The sequence below is a fragment of the Cebus imitator genome, unplaced genomic scaffold (assembly GCF_001604975.1).
Source record: "Cebus imitator isolate Cc_AM_T3 unplaced genomic scaffold, Cebus_imitator-1.0 Scaffold49, whole genome shotgun sequence".
Classification (NCBI taxonomy): Eukaryota; Metazoa; Chordata; class Mammalia; order Primates; family Cebidae; genus Cebus; species Cebus imitator.
In genome coordinates this window covers 4,172,989-4,188,286 of record NW_016107364.1, presented here as the reverse complement: position 1 = coordinate 4,188,286, position 15,298 = coordinate 4,172,989, and the positions used below count along the sequence as shown (strand labels likewise).

The 15,298-nt window shown below is 43.0% G+C and overlaps 1 protein-coding gene across 4 annotated transcripts; it reads left to right on the top strand.

Annotated features, from left to right (window-relative positions):
• The first annotated feature begins 1,713 nt into the window (after nt 1-1,713).
• Nucleotides 1,714-10,750, top strand: CBLN2 (cerebellin 2 precursor). 4 transcript variants are annotated; one of them, XM_037738133.1, is made up of 5 exons: nt 1,714-1,876; nt 1,972-2,594; nt 3,026-3,070; nt 4,193-4,706; nt 7,732-7,848. In XM_037738133.1, the coding sequence occupies exons 3-5, from the start codon at nt 3,062-3,064 to the stop codon at nt 7,758-7,760; spliced, it is 552 nt and encodes a 183-aa protein (XP_037594061.1). In that variant the 5' UTR covers nt 1,714-1,876; nt 1,972-2,594; nt 3,026-3,061; the 3' UTR covers nt 7,761-7,848. The 4 variants fall into 4 exon arrangements, with proteins under 4 accessions (XP_037594061.1, XP_037594062.1, XP_017383017.1 ...); XM_037738134.1 differs by having other exon boundaries at nt 3,023-3,070; XM_017527528.2 differs by lacking the exons at nt 1,714-1,876; nt 1,972-2,594; nt 3,026-3,070 and adding an exon at nt 3,092-3,574.
• Nucleotides 10,751-15,298: the final 4,548 nt, after the last annotated feature.

Below are 15,298 nucleotides of genomic sequence, written 5' to 3'. Positions count from 1 at the left end.
TTCTAAGCATATTTACAAGCTAAAATTCCACCACTTGACCTAAATATCTTCTCGGGTGATACAACTAATTAATTAATTAATTAATAATCCACTTATTTGTCAATTTGCTATATTTTATGGTTATGAGCTTTTTTCTAAAATAATCTCTAGCCCAAATTTAAACCTAACCTGTTTATTATATAAGAATGCTTATAGATTTTATTCAATAATTTAGTCCAATAAGTTACGTAAAGTATCCCTCTCTATATATAATTTACACATTGTCACATAGAAAGTGTTGTTCTTGCTAAGTGTGATGGCTCATGCCTATAATCCCAGCACTTTGGGAGGCTGAGTTGGATGGATCACCAGTTCAGGAGTTTGAGACCAGCCTGGCCAACATGGTGAAACCCCCTCTCTACTAAAAATACAAAAATATAGCTGGGTGTGGTGGCGCATGCCTGTAATCCTAGCTACTTGGGAGATTGAGGCAGGAGAATCGCTTGAACTCGAGAGGCAGAGGTTGCAGTGAGCTGAGATCATGCCACTGCACTCCCACCTGGGTGACAGAGTAAGACTCTATCTCAAGAAAGAAAGAGAGAAAGAAAGAAGAAAGAAGAAAGAAAGAAAGGAAGAAAGAAAGAAGGAAAAGAAAGAAAACAAAGGGAAAGAAAGAGGTTTTATTTTCCCCCCAATGTTGATGATGTTAATTTAGTTCATATGTGCTTGCATTTACATTAGTCAAAAGAAATGCTTATAGTACATAATTGAGGAAAGTTGCTGAGTAGAGCTGCTATTTAAAGATTTATAGATGTGTGAGAGGTATTTCTATTAATTAGCATCCTCGAATTGGTCTAATTATGTCTGTGCCTCACATGTCTTTCAAAGATCTAGTATTCTTTGCTGTCTATTCTTGTTCTCAAACCAGTTCTCTCTGTGGTGGAAGAATGCATGGGGGCTTATTTTGACAGTAAGAGACTATCAAATAGTTGCAATATTGGAATAAAATAGCTATCTGAAAGTAAGAATGTATTGTTTCCACTTTGTTAAAGGCACAAAAATGGTAACAAATCATGGCAAACTGGTGGATTTGAAAAAGCTTCCTGGCAAATGCCAGTACCTATCTCCAGCATGGCACAAAAACGTTGAAGTATGACACTGACTTTTCAGTGAGTATCGTTTAGGAGGATGAGAGTTTTTGGGAGTACTGCATATTTTCTACTATTTTGCATGTTAGGCTAACCAGGAAGCACTTGGCTCAGAGGTACTTTTAACTACATCCTTACACCCATAGTAAATATTTTGCCCCACCTATCAGTGTGCAATGTCTTTCTGGACATCCATTCCAGTTGAACTGATCTGACGTGAATTTCATCTCCAGTGCTTAGAGATGAGGCCTTGACAGCTCTGTTCTAAATGGGGAGAATAGCGGTGAGAGGGTATACGGGAAAATAAGGCCTTCAAAACCCCCTGCCTGAAAAGACCTCCGTTTGTTAAGGTGGAATCAGACACGGCTGAAATCCTCAAAGGAAAGAGGGTTAGCTTTGAAGAATGGAGGAATAAGAAATACAGATGCTCTAATGAACAGCACTGACTAAATTGATTTTCATTATTATTGTTAGCCTATCAGAAAAGACATATGCAAGTCAAAGGACAAAGTATTTTTTTTAACGATGTTGTTTTAAAAAATCAGGCTATAGAGTGCAGATTTAAATATTGATTTCACTGGGTTTTTTTGAGCGGCATGGACCATACGGCCCAGTTGTCTATGCAAACGTTGTGCAGACGATAATAACCGCTGATAACCTCACTGCAGCATCTATCATCTTGGCAGAGTTGTTAGAGCAGTGAAGATCCGCAAAATCAGGCGTGCTGCTTGATTTTGCCGGCAGCAAAGGTACCGAAGATACCGGGAAGACTGGTCAGTATTGCTCTTCCTGTGGTTGCTACTATTATTGTTTGTTTTGTTGTTGTTGTTTTGTGTTTTGGCAGAGGCCAGCGCTGTTTTCGGGGTGAAAGAAGACCGTCAGCAGACCTCAGCCTTGCCGCTAGAACTCCCCAGTCTTCGGTCGAGTCCGCCGATTCGCAGCCTGAGGCAGGGAGGCGCGGGCACCCGCAGGTGGCGCCCCACGTCCGTGTTTGCGTCCTCGCCCGCGCTCCAGGCGCAGCTCGGAAACCCAGCGCGTCTCCCCGGGTCGTTCGAGCGAGCGCGGAGCCCGCAATTTGATAAATAAGCGCGAGCGCCATCCGCTTCACCAGCCCGAGGTCCAGAGGAGCAGACACACAGACCCGGGCCGGGGCGCCTCTTGCAGCCCTGAAGCAACCGGACAGTTCCCAAACGGGATTCTGGAACCGCAGCTCCTAAATCACCAAATTCTCAAGCTTTTTCTCTCTCCGTCCCAGCCATCCCAGTCTTCTTTTTTATTTTTATTTTTTTAACCTTTTTTTTTTTTTGTCCCTTTCATTATGAAAGTGGTCACGCCATTAAAGATTAAGACTTGGAGGGAATTGGGGAAAGAAAAGAAAGAATCTAAAAGAAGAGAAGCGACTGGTGCTTTTAAGGGTGCCTAATTTTCAAAAGAGACGTCTGGGAGGATTTTGCTCTGGGCGTTTGGGTGAGCCGGACCTGGGCGTTGGAGGGTGCCGCGGGCGCGGGAGCGGAGCCGGTTCGGAGTCCCGGGGCGGCGGCAGCGCTCTGCTGTGCCCTCTGGGTCTGGCGGGGCTGCGTGGCCGAGGGTTACCCACTAGGGAGCCGCGCTGTGGGCGCGAAGCAGAGGGGTTGGAGGCGCCCTGGTGCACGGCGCGGGGCGCTGAGCCGGGAGAGGCGGGGGGCGCTGAGCCGGCCAGACTCGGGGCTCGCGGTCACGGGCTCAGCGCCTAAGCCGGCGCGTGGGGCGCGGGGCGTGGTGCACCCCTGAAGCTGCGCGGGCTGGCGCGGGAAAACGGCAGGGCGGGGCGGCGCGGTTATTGGCCACGCGCTGGGAGCAGGGTCGCGCTCCGTGTCCGCCTCCCGACAGCTCCCGCTGGCCTCATTTTCTCTAAGCAGAGCAACTTCGCGGACCGCGGAGCTCGCCCAGCATGGATGTTCCAGGTAACCACCCCGACCTGCCCTCCCTCCCCTCTGCATGCAGGCGCCTTCTGCGTGGATTTTGGCCAGGACTGTCGCTGGTCCAGGTCGAGGGTGGGGGCGGTGGCGAGGGAGAAGGGAAATCATGTAGGATCGGCGCTGTGGACAGCGGGTGTTTATGAAGCGCCAACTTCTCCGTTCTTAGAAAGAACACTGGAAGAGTGAATGGGAGCCTGTGGGCGGTGAGGGGGCGGCTTCTTTGCGCGTCTCTGGGCTGGTATTGAAATGGCCTGTCTGCTTTCCTGGGAGGAGCAGAGACCGGGCAAAAGTGCAGGCGGGCGCGTAAGTTCGCAGAAACCTGCAGGTGCTGCCGCCCAGCCGGGAAAGAGAGAAGCCCCGGGGTCTGGAAACCGGAGCTGGAGAATAAGCGGAGCCTGTGATTCCGTCGTTGGAATCTGTCCTTCGCCGGAGAGAGGAATCCCAGGGCTTTCTCCACGGGGCTCGCTAGTGGCTGCAGGGACGTTGGAAGTGGGTGTTGGTTTTACTGCGTGCGTGTGTGGTGTGTGTGTGTGCGTGTGTGTGTCATTTCCCCCTCTTAATCTTATTCACCCTCAGCAGATTGCTGGGGGTTGTTATTTGGGTGGAAAATAGATAAAATCTATTACCAAAGGGACTTAAATGGACTTTAGATACCTCTTGAGGATGGAAAAATAGAGGATAGCAGGGAAACAAGGGAAAGAAAAAGGGCTCCGTGGTGCTCCTCCGAGGAAACGCCGTGAGACGAAGGCGAGAAGGGAAGCCCCCGTGGGTTCTTCTCTGCCTGCGTCTCAGCCCCCTCCGCGCCGGTGAATGGGCGGGGTGGCGGTGACGCCTTCTGAGGGTCTTGGGCCCGTCTGAGCGACTAGGACCTGCAGAAGGGCGCCCCCCTCCCTCGCCGCAGCCCCGCGCGCCGCTCGGAGCCTTCAGGGATGCTCTGCCCGCCGCGCCCGGGCGTTTCTCCGGACCTGTTGTGCCAGATCGGAAAGCGGGTTGGCTGCGCGCGGGACCAAGGGGGTGGCCTTCGGGGAGAGGCCCCGAGCCGCAGTTCCCCTTCTTCCCGGTGGCTCCATCTCCCGGTGTAAGGCTTTGGGTTCTGTGCCCTGACAGGTCCACGGGCGCCTTTCTTCTGAGAACGACCCTGGCCTTGACCGTCAGAGCGGGGGACCAAGGCCCGCGGAGGCTGCTCCGGGCCCCGCGCGCTCCTGCGCGCCCTCCCGCGCTACTCCGGCCCCCGCCGGCCTCCGCCCCCGCGCGCCGCCCCCCACCAGCCCAGATGCCGGCGCCGGGCCGGGGGCCACGCGGGCTGCGGCTGACCATGCCCGGGCGCCGGGGGGCGCTGCGTGGGCCGGGCGGCTGCCTGGGGGTGGCGCTGGCCCTGCTGCTGCTGCTGCTGCCCGCCTGCTGCCCCGTGCGGGCGCAGAACGACACGGAGCCCATCGTGCTGGAGGGCAAGTGCCTGGTGGTGTGCGACTCCAGCCCGTCGGCGGACGGCGCCGTCACCTCCTCCCTGGGCATCTCCGTGCGCTCCGGCAGCGCCAAAGTGGCCTTCTCCGCCACGCGGAGCACCAACCACGAACCGTCCGAGATGAGCAACCGCACCATGACCATCTATTTCGACCAGGTCAGCCGCCGGCCTGCCCACCCCGCTGCCAGCCCAGCCCGGGGAGAGGGTCGGGGACCTGCGCGCGCGGGCTGGGGTTCAGGCTTCTAGGACGTGGAGCTCCCAGGCTCTGTCCTCCCCTCTGTCCTGCCATTCTCTTTCCTCCTGTTTCATAGAACGCACTCCTACTGTTTCCCTCTTCCACTCTGTGGCTTTTTTTTAAAACTTTTAAATGGTCAGCTAACTTGGCACTTGGATGAGTGAGAGGTCCTTAAGGCTAAGCTTTCTAAGAGTTCCCTAAAACTAAATATTTGAAATGTATTTCCCAAAAGGAAGCATTGCACGTTTTACTTTTCTCTGCGGGGTGGGGAAAACTTGTGGTTGACGGTCTTCAGACACCCAGGTGGCCACCTGAAGGATTGAGTGCATTTAAAATTCCCCACGCTCAAGAAAGGAGTCTTCCCAAGTCTCTGCCAGCATTTGAAAAATACATTCCTATAGCTTATTTTAAAAAAGTTTAATTAGATCCCATTTGTCTTATTTCGAGAAATACATTTGGGAAGGGATGTTTATCTTTAAAAAAAAAAAAAGTGAGGAAGAGCAGGAATGATTATATAAATACAAAACAAAATATTGTGATTATGTAAGTAAAATAAGTAAAATATATAGTAAATGAAATACAAAGAAGCCAATGTAATATGTATAATGTATACATGAATAGTGTGTTGGTACAAATTTTTAAAAAGAGCAGTGACTTACGTCATCTTAAGCCACTTAGGCCATTTGGTTCAATGCAGAAGGTTCAGAGATATGATCAGGCCTTTCCAAACCCTTCTCTGGGTTATTGATGCTCAGGGTTAGGGCTGTGAGGTTCTTTTTGTGTCCTGCTCACCTGGTTTCTGTTGTTTTTCAGAAACAATATTAAAAACATTATAGAGGTTTCCAAACTTTAGCTAACTAGCTAGTCCTTTTACCAAAGTGTTTTCCACAAAATGGAGCACCTGGCAGCCACTGACAACCTACCAAGGCTTACTGTACATGTTTAATTGACTTTCCTTTGGTCTGTTGTGCAGCTCTTAAACTTAATAACCATAAACCTACAGACACGCACTCTTGACTCTATTTAAGCCAGTGTATTTCTCTCTTAATCATTATTAAGCATCAAGTGTTTGAGGGTTTTTTTTTTTCGTGGGAGTAGACATGTGTCTCTTTCTTTAATTCATTTTCATTTACAAAACATAAAAGTATTTTGATTATGTCCAGATGGGACAACAATGGAATAGGCATCTGGAAATTAATACTCTATTAGTAAAGTTTTCTTTATGTGATGTTATTGTTATATTATTATTATTCACATACCAATGTCTTGCAGAGTTTTCATAGCATTTTAATATGTACCATGGCATTTGTGTGTCAAGAACGCTCTGTGATGTAGGGCAGGATAAGTAGTAGCAGGATTCTAATTTTATACATGAGCATACTATGGCAGGGTGGGTTCAATATTTCTCTGGCTCCCCAGGTAATGAGGAGTGAAGGTCTGCTTTTCGGGGTCTGGTTGGGTGTTCTTTCATCTACAGCAGGGATAAATTCTAACTGAATTTATCAGTTTCCAGAATTTAAAATTGAGGTGAAGGAGTTGAGGGGAAAGAAAGAAGCAGCCTCCGAGGCTTAAATGGAGAATGCTTTATTCTTTTCTAAAGCATTGTAAGGAAGAAGCGAGCGTAGCCTTGTGAGACTGGGAATACGCATCCAGAGGTGCTTGTCTTAACAATGGAGCCCGGAGTGTCTATTTCAGTCCTGTCCTTGAGTGGAGCTGAAGTGGTGCTCACAGCTGAGTTGAAGAAGCTGGAACAGGCATATTTCACAAGGCATTTCAGCGGTCCTCATTGGCAGCATTTCACATTGCGTTGGGAATTGCGTGTTAGTCATCTGTAATGAGACTGTAAGAAAAAACAGCAAAGGTATCCCGGTTAAGTTTATATTCTCATTAGATGACAAGATCTTAAATCCAAGGATGATGTTGTCACTGGCTGTTTTGTTTTAAAAGGCAGGCCATCTTATTATGTTAAAGGATTCATGCATTTATGGATGAGGAGAATGGAGAAAGCATCCAGACAGTGGTCAGAGTCTGTGTTGAAAACGTGAAAGAAACTGGGTCATCATGGGGGTCCTGCCACTCTTAAAATTCTGCTTATGAAACACTCCCGTCCTTTTATCTGAGGAAAGCCATCTGCAGGGTCATGCAATCTCATCCCAGGTGGCTAACTTTGTCATTGTTTTGCATGTTGTAGAGTTCCCATTTGCTTAAGCTAAGGATGTCCAAGCTGCCAATGAGTCTCTATTGCAGGACACTAGAGCTCAGACAAGGGAGCAGCACATTGCTCAGGGGAAAGTAAGGAAGAACAGAAGTAGCAAATGTTTTTCTACAAAGGTCTTTCATTCAGCACCCATCATTGAGTACCTACTGTGTGCATCCAGAGCTTGCCAGGCACTGGGAAACACTGGAGTCCCAAACCTCACAGACCCCTTTGTCTCCGGGAGCCCATGACGTTAGGCCCCAAGCCTGAACTTACAGAGGTGATCTCCTTTAATTAGACTCTTCCTCCAAAGCCCTTTCTCTCCCCACTCAGAATGGAACTCTCTTTTTGTCAAACAAGGCATCATGTTGATGTTCCAATAATCCCACAGACCTCCCTGGACTCAACTTATGATTTGTTCAACAAACTTACCATCTTCGATTCCTTTCTCTCTGCCCTGCCCCTTAACTTAGGAAATTCACAGCCAGCTTTTGAATGCATAAATAAAATACTTTAAAAAATCTTGATTAGTTAAAATTTGTTAAAATAGCTTTGAGATTACTTCCTGCTATAGGATATTTTAACTTCAGCACTGCCTCCTTCCTGGGGAAGCCAGAACGCTGAGGATGCTGAATTGGTGTTCCCAGCGGCTGATGAAGGAGGCAGTGCTGCTCGTTATCCAAGAATGATGAAAACATATACTGAGGAGGGGCTTGCTATTCTGTGCTGTGTTCCCTCTTCTTTTTCAGGTATTAGTAAATATTGGCAACCACTTTGATCTTGCCTCCAGTATATTTGTAGCACCGAGAAAAGGGATTTATAGCTTCACCATCCAGGTGGGTAGATTTGAAACTGGATCCTTTCAGGTTTGGGTTTATAGCTCCCCATTACTAAAGGCCCTTCCACCAGGTCTGTGAGGCTGAGGGAAACAGGGTGCTGGGCTCTCCAGGGGAGATGTGGCTCTGAACCAGATGGGGGTGCTCACTGTCAAGCCCCTTGGTGTGTGTTCTCGGGGAGAGATTGGGGTGGGAGTGGGGATATTTGCACAGCAGAAAACAGTGTGTGGGAGTTGGGTCCTTTATGGTCTGTTGAGCTCTACTCTCTGCATTTTAGGTCAGTTTAATGCAGAATGGCTACCCAGTGATCTCCGCCTTTGCAGGAGACCAGGATGTCACCAGAGAAGCTGCTAGCAATGGTGTTCTGCTGCTCATGGAAAGGGAAGACAAAGTGCATCTCAAACTTGAGAGAGGCAACCTCATGGGGGGCTGGAAATACTCCACATTCTCGGGCTTCTTGGTGTTTCCTCTATAAACACAGAGCCCCCTGGATGGTAGGGAAATGGCAATCTGGACCCAGGAATCCGCCCTTTAAAACACCCTAAACTTGCTGGAATTGGACACCTTGTTTCCAACCTCCGTCAGATTGTTGCAGTAGAAAAATGATTTCCTTCGAAACCTCCAATACTTTTTGCTTTTTTTTTTTTTTTTTTTTTTTTTTTTTTGGAATATTGACAATTCCTCGGGAACCTGGCCTCTAATTAGTTTTAGATGACAAGGTCTTAAGGAGAAATGAAATGATCAATTTGAGCAATTTGTACCTGTGATTGTAAAGTCAATATCGGATTTTATTGTTGGGACCATGGGCCTCTTTTGTTTGTATGTTGTATTGCTGTCCCAATGGAAGGAGAGCTCCTGACTCCAGGATGGGCTGCAGGTTGCAGTCAGGGCTCGAAGCAGGAGCTCAGCAGAGAACCACCCGCTGGACAGCCCTTGACATGTGTTCTGTGTGTGTCTGTATAGCCTTAAGAAAAAGAATGGCTTCACTTTCATTCTGTATTCTGCCCCCCACCGTGTGGATGGGAGGACTTGGGAGGGGGGCGGGGACATTGTGAACCTGTCAAGAAGTGCTTTATCCAGAGAAGCAAATTTTGCACGATTGGACTGTAACGTTTGTTTTGTATTGTTTGCGTGTTTTTTCTTTAACAGCTTTACTTTCCTTTCCGCACTCAGCTCTCCCGCCTCAACCTCACTTATTTTTCTCGCCGGGGTTGGGGAGAGAAAATATATGTTGAATTCCTGGATAAGACCAAACAAAACAAAACTTTAAAATAACTGTATTTTTTTTAGATGAGACCAAACTAAACAAAAAGTATCTGTTTATCAAAGTAAAAATAACACAATGGACAATTCTGCTTATTCTCTCAAAGAGATTCTAAGATGCACCTTTAGAACAATTAATAGCAACCTGGATTTTTTTTTTTTTTTTAATTTATACTTCAGAATCTTTTAACTTGGTGTTTCTGGGTGGTCCTGAATCACATAAGTTGGGAGTGGAAGCTGTAAAGACCAAATCCCCTACACATACTGTTTCTTTGCCGTGTGTGATGTGACTTCTCAGCGGGTGTCTTAATTTATTTGCATCCACCTCTGAGTGACCACACAGTGATCAGGTGCTTCAGAGCCGACAGGACCAGCTCCTCTTCCTCTGGATCCTCTTTTGATCTGCCCAGGAAAGGGATGCATTGACACTCTCCTGCATGCACCTGGCCAGAAGCCACCTGGAAGTCACCATGGTTAAGATATTGGTGGAGGCACCCCAGGAGCACTGATACAAATCCTTCTTGTTTTGGCGTCTTGTACAACAACATTATTAAGACACAGCTGAGAGTTGATGGATGTGTAATTCATATGCCAAGGAAATGTCAGTCATCCCAAAGCAATCAAAGAGGAGACCTCAAACCAGATGTTAATTTGTTCTTTGTGTAACAATGTAACCAAAATATTGATGATAAAAAGTCATAATTTAAGATTCAGAATAAATGGATTTGATGTCTACCTTGCTCTTATCCTCTACTTCCTATCCCAATTCGCAAAATATGTGGAAGTAAAGGCCGACTGTCAAGGACTTGGGGATGATAAATCCATACAGTGCCTCTGTAAAAAAAAATGTACTCTCAAACACACATGCCAGTATGTGCAGACCTGGCTGTGGGTCTGGATGGTTATTGTACGCTTAGATGCATTTCAGTTTATACATATGTATTTTTCGAAAAGGCAGATCTTGTGGGAGACAGGTGAAAAAGACAGCTTAAGAAGGTTTTAGGCATAGGCAGTCTGCTTTTATCACATGTCATCTTTGATGTGATAGAAGTTCTGATCCAGTATTTTCATCAGCAAACGCTGATATAAAAGAAACAAACACTTTAAGGGCATAGTTGTTTCTAAAATGTGTGTGAGGATGGAGAAACATTGGATTCCATTTTTGAAGAAGAAATTCAGTGGGGATTATACAAATAACAAAATGTATAGTTTGAAGACAGGTCTAAGTTTTACTGTCCTCAGATGAGGAACACAATGGGATGCAGAATTTTATTTGAATTAAGATGCTGTTGCATTTTGTGAGGGAAGAAATCAATAAAATAGCATTAGGGGTACCTTGGCTCTGTGATGAGCAGACATACTTCTAAATAAGAACATTATTTATTAAGGCTGATAACATAAATAGAAGGATGCTGGAACATGGCTTAATGCTCTTGGTTATTTTTGTCCTCTTTCCCTCATTTCCTTAAACTTATGTTCAATTTCAAACAAACAGGAAATCTCGTTAGGGGACAATATAATATTTCATAGATTTAAGTGTATATGAGTACTTGTTACTTTTGTCACTTAAACATATAACACATGTATGTTTGTATTACACCTTTATTAGTACAGGTTGTTATTGGGCTATCCTGTCTAATAAATAAGGTATTAAGTGGACCAATCTAAACAAGAGTATATTTCAGGAGTTTGTTTTGTGTTGGAAAAAAAACTTGTTATCCTGATTATTCTATTTTAGTTTTTTTCTCCTCCTCCTCCTCCTCCTCTTCCTTCTTCTTCTTCTTCTTTTTTTTCCCTTGAGATGGATACCAAAACCTGCCTCAGGGAGAAGCCATGCTGCTAGTGTCTCTGAGGTGGTGTCTCATCCCCTGCAGCATCTGCCAAGGTTCTGTTTGGCTGAGGATCTCTGAGGCATCTGAAGCTCCTGTGTTTTGTCTACAAAAATTTATAGGTCAGGTCAAAATGCAAAATATATTACATATATATATATATATTATTGCGTTTTAGGTTTTGGGGTACATGTGAAGAACCTGGAAACCATCATTTTCAGCAAACTGACACAAGAACAGAAAATCAAACACCGCATGTTCTCACTCATAGGCCAGTGTTGAACAATGAGAACACGTGGACACAGGGAGAGGAAAATATGTATTTTTTAATTGGAAAAAAAGAGACACCTTCATAACATCTGAAGGGCATCTGAGCCCTGTCTCTGAGCTTCAGTTTTCTCACTGGGGTGAGGGCAGTATTCATGTAAGCCTCCCCACCTCCCAGGGCAGTTGTGAGGACCACACAGAAGTGCTGTGAAAGCCGAAAACCACTAGGATAACATGGGGTGTTATCGTGGCAGGGATGGCGTTTCTGCACAAGCAGATTTTTCAACATGCAATTTACGAAAAACACTATGACTGACAGAAGGACAGTTTTATGAAAGTAAATATCCATATTTCTCAATATACTATTAAAACTGTAGCGTTAGGTTGGAATTTTGTCTCATTTGATTTTAGGGATGATAATATCCAAATCTATACATTGTAATATTAACTTAATTCTCAGTTATGTTCTTTGGCTCTCCTGTGTGGTTCAAGTTCATCTCTCTGTAGCGTGAAATGTCAACATTTTCTAAAAATATACAACTGTAACATTTTTAACACAAAAAAGAAGGTAATATTATGGCATTATAACAGTAAATTGCTCTGGCTGATAAATATTAGCCCTATTAAATTGTAAATGCTTATAAAACAACACAAGTTTTTAAGTTAAAATATATTCTAATTTAAATCACAACCTTGATGATTCAACTCTAGGTCTAGGGAAACTATGTTTACCATCTGTAATTTCTGAGCCTTTATTGCATCCTAATACTTTTGATTTATGTGTTCATGTGTATGTGAAATTATCTACATTTAAGTGTTTGCTTACAATCGCTGCTCAGAGTAAAGGTGATAGTATTTATTAAATATTAGCATGAAAACTCACGAAGCCCTGTAGAGACTACATAGATTTACCTGTTAAAAAATATTTTAAAGCTAAATATAACTATATTAAGCATCAGAAGAATTAGGAAATATATATAAAGCCAAAAAATTTGTTGAATCTTTAACTTTATTTGTAATATTTTCTTACGATCAAGAAATTACAATGGTCACATACTTAGTAACTATTACATAAATAGTGTTTGCTTGTAAATACATGAATGTATCCCTCTGAATTTTTGGCATAAAAATACGAAATGAAATACAGGAGGTGGACACATACTCCTGGAATCCAGAAACATGTGAGAGGAAATTTTGATACATCATTTTATACAAGCAAAACAAAAGCGCTGGTTGCTCCAGTATAGTTTAGGTATTGCAAAAGAAGCAAATAATGTTCTGTCAATTTGTAGAATCATAATTTTGCAATCTTTTATAAGAAAAAAATGTTGCAATGAGATGTTTGTATGAATAAAGTAGTGAATATTCATCTATATTTAGATGGCATAAGAAGCAGATAATAATCTAGTATGCATAAGTACACATCAATGAAAGACTCTTTTATATTATATTTAAGATGGGGAATTCATAGAAGCCGCTTACAATAAATCCTTCTAAAGGCTTCATTGAGCACTCTGTTGAAACACTTGTAAACCATGTAGAAAGATTAACTGTAGAACTACGATGAGTTTTGTCCTTCTGCCTTGCTTATGTGGAAATTTATTTGTCATTGAGATTCTATTGCTAAAGCTGGCACTTTGCTACTAAAATGGGATATTACAAACACATTTTTAAATTTAAGAATCAAAGCCTGTTAATTCTCATGAGACTCCTAAAATTATTTTTCTTGACTTTTAAAGAGCAAGCACACCAAATATACTGAAGCATGTTCAAATACAAATTTTGCTTTGGTTTTATCATTTTACTCTTTTTGTGTTCTGTATCTTTTTTTTTTCCTATAATACGCTATGAAGAAGCTAGCTGATGATGGCCACAATTATTAGTCAGATATGTTTGTGTAGTTGCCCCATATCACAAAACTTATTTTTGCACAGAGAATTTACCAAAGGGCATATTTACTGGCTTTGCAGACGGATGGCTACAATCTTTTAAAGATATTTTAACCGTCTGCTATGTTATATAGCTATCCATGATGTGATTGGACAGATGCAGTCCTCAAATCCTCAGTCCCCAAAAGAAAACAGCACATCAAAAATCCTTTAAAAGATCCAATGAATATAAACTTTAAAAAATGGGTATGTATGTTAGTCTGTATAACAGCATTGTGCCAAAACATGAATCTTAAGTAAATGAGCTTTCCTTGCATTCCCAGACCCAGTAGGGTAACTTGAAATTTGCAAGGGCAAAAACCACGTGATTTTGCCTCCTGTAGATAATAGGAATTCTGTTTTATCATCCTAAGTGGGTTTTGCTGTGGATTTCCATCACCAGAATTGCTCAAGTGTCTATAGCATCATAAATCATCATCTTCATCAGCTCGCCCACATACACTCACTGTGTAGTGTAAATGAGCTACTTGACAACTTAATTTGGAAAAGAAATCTTCCTTCCCTCTTCTTCATGCCTACAGCAGGACTCCCCAGGGTTAAAGTGCTGCTTTGCACTGGGGGCTATCCTAAAAAAATGGAAGCTACTAATTAATGAGCCACTACCAGTGTTGCAACCTGACTAGTAATGAATGTAACTTCTAATATTGTTCCCCTGCTTTCTTCAGGAATGCTGACTTCTTTTGAATTCACATCAGGTTGCAATAAACTCTTGGTTGGAGAAGAATGTTGGCAATACTCAGGAATGTGAAACTCCTGAGTGTTTTGCTGAAGTCTGTTCGATCTAACTTTATTTATTTAAAAATACTTATATTAAACTCTTACGTCTTCAAAGTCCTCTAGGACATAGGGCATTTTCTACACTTTATACCAAAAAGAAACATTTATAGTGATTCTGGGTGCAGCATTATTGTAACGGACACAATGAAAATATTATCGTAGGAAAAAGAATATCTAGAAATAGCCAAATTAATTGAGTAAGAATTGGCAAATTTTTCTTATTACTAAAATCATTTGCAATATTTTTACATGGATCTTAAAGATTCCCTGCATTCCTAAAAGTATATCACTCTATATAACATTTATCGTTGAATTGCTAGTTTTCTTTTATAATTCTATAACTACTGGATCATGAATAATATACTTTCAGAGAGGAGATTATCACTGAAAAACAAATTTAGGGCATGAACATGTGATACTGTCTTCTAATTACCAAGGACCATGTCAGGATGTCATAGCACAGTTTTTGTTCTGAAATTGTAAAGTGTCAGTGCAAGGAGCAATCATAGGACTTATAAAAATGATCTATTCTTTTGGAAAGAAGGTGTATATATTTTCTTTTCATTTCACAACATTTATATATAGCAGTCTAGGGCCCAGACAGTGTGCTTAAGGATGGTGATAGAAAAATAAAGACTATGAGCCCAACAAGGGCCATAGTCCTTCTTAAAAAGAATGTTCAGAATAATCCTGGAGTATACTCAGCTAAACTGATGGTGAGGGGGTGGGTTGGGGTGGGTGGGATGGAAATGTAAATGCGTATTTACTGAAGTGAATGATGTAATTTCATTTTTTACATATGAGGAGGAGAATGTTATTTTGACGTTGACATTGAATTCTGAACATCAGTTAATATCCAGAATGAAAGGGACCCGCATTTTGAATATGGCCACAGACCTAGCAAACCAATTGCAAACTAGGGCTTGTGAACCAACCTTGGAAGGATTGAAGTGGACAGAGACAGACACAGGGAATTTCCATCATTTTAAAACATGAAGGATAAACTATAGTAGCCATTTTTGCAGCTGATTATTTTTCACGGACTTCTATGTAGTGAATTATTTGGGAAGGCAGAAGGCATGCTAGAATTAGTCAAATCCTTAGAAGACAGTCATGTAGCAATATACAAATGAGGCATGATTTGAAGTCTAACTTAAACAGAACTGAATGGGGGACCATTTTTAGTACATTGACTTTTTTTTTTGCAAGATATTAACTTACTGAATAAAAACATAAGAAGAAACAAAAGGTAAATGTGAGACTAAATGGCATTGGAAGGAAGTTTAAGTTCTATACATTCTATACAACATTTATGTGTAGCAGCCTAGGGTACAGACACTCGGGACCAGGCACACACTTGTGTGTGTGTGTTTGAAGATAAACAAAAACTTACCA

What these genes read in the sequence shown, in the direction of transcription:
- CBLN2 (XM_017527528.2), top strand. Translation starts at nt 3,332, where the DNA reads ATGGCCTGTCTGCTTTCCTGGGAGGAGCAGAGACCGGGCAAAAGTGCA. An exon ending in TGGCTGCAGGGACGTTGGAA is followed by an intron (nt 3,575 to 4,192) that starts GTGGGTGTTGGT and finishes GTGCCCTGACAG; the next exon opens with GTCCACGGGCGCCTTTCTTC. An exon ending in TGACCATCTATTTCGACCAG is followed by an intron (nt 4,707 to 7,731) that starts GTCAGCCGCCGG and finishes CTTCTTTTTCAG; the next exon opens with GTATTAGTAAATATTGGCAA.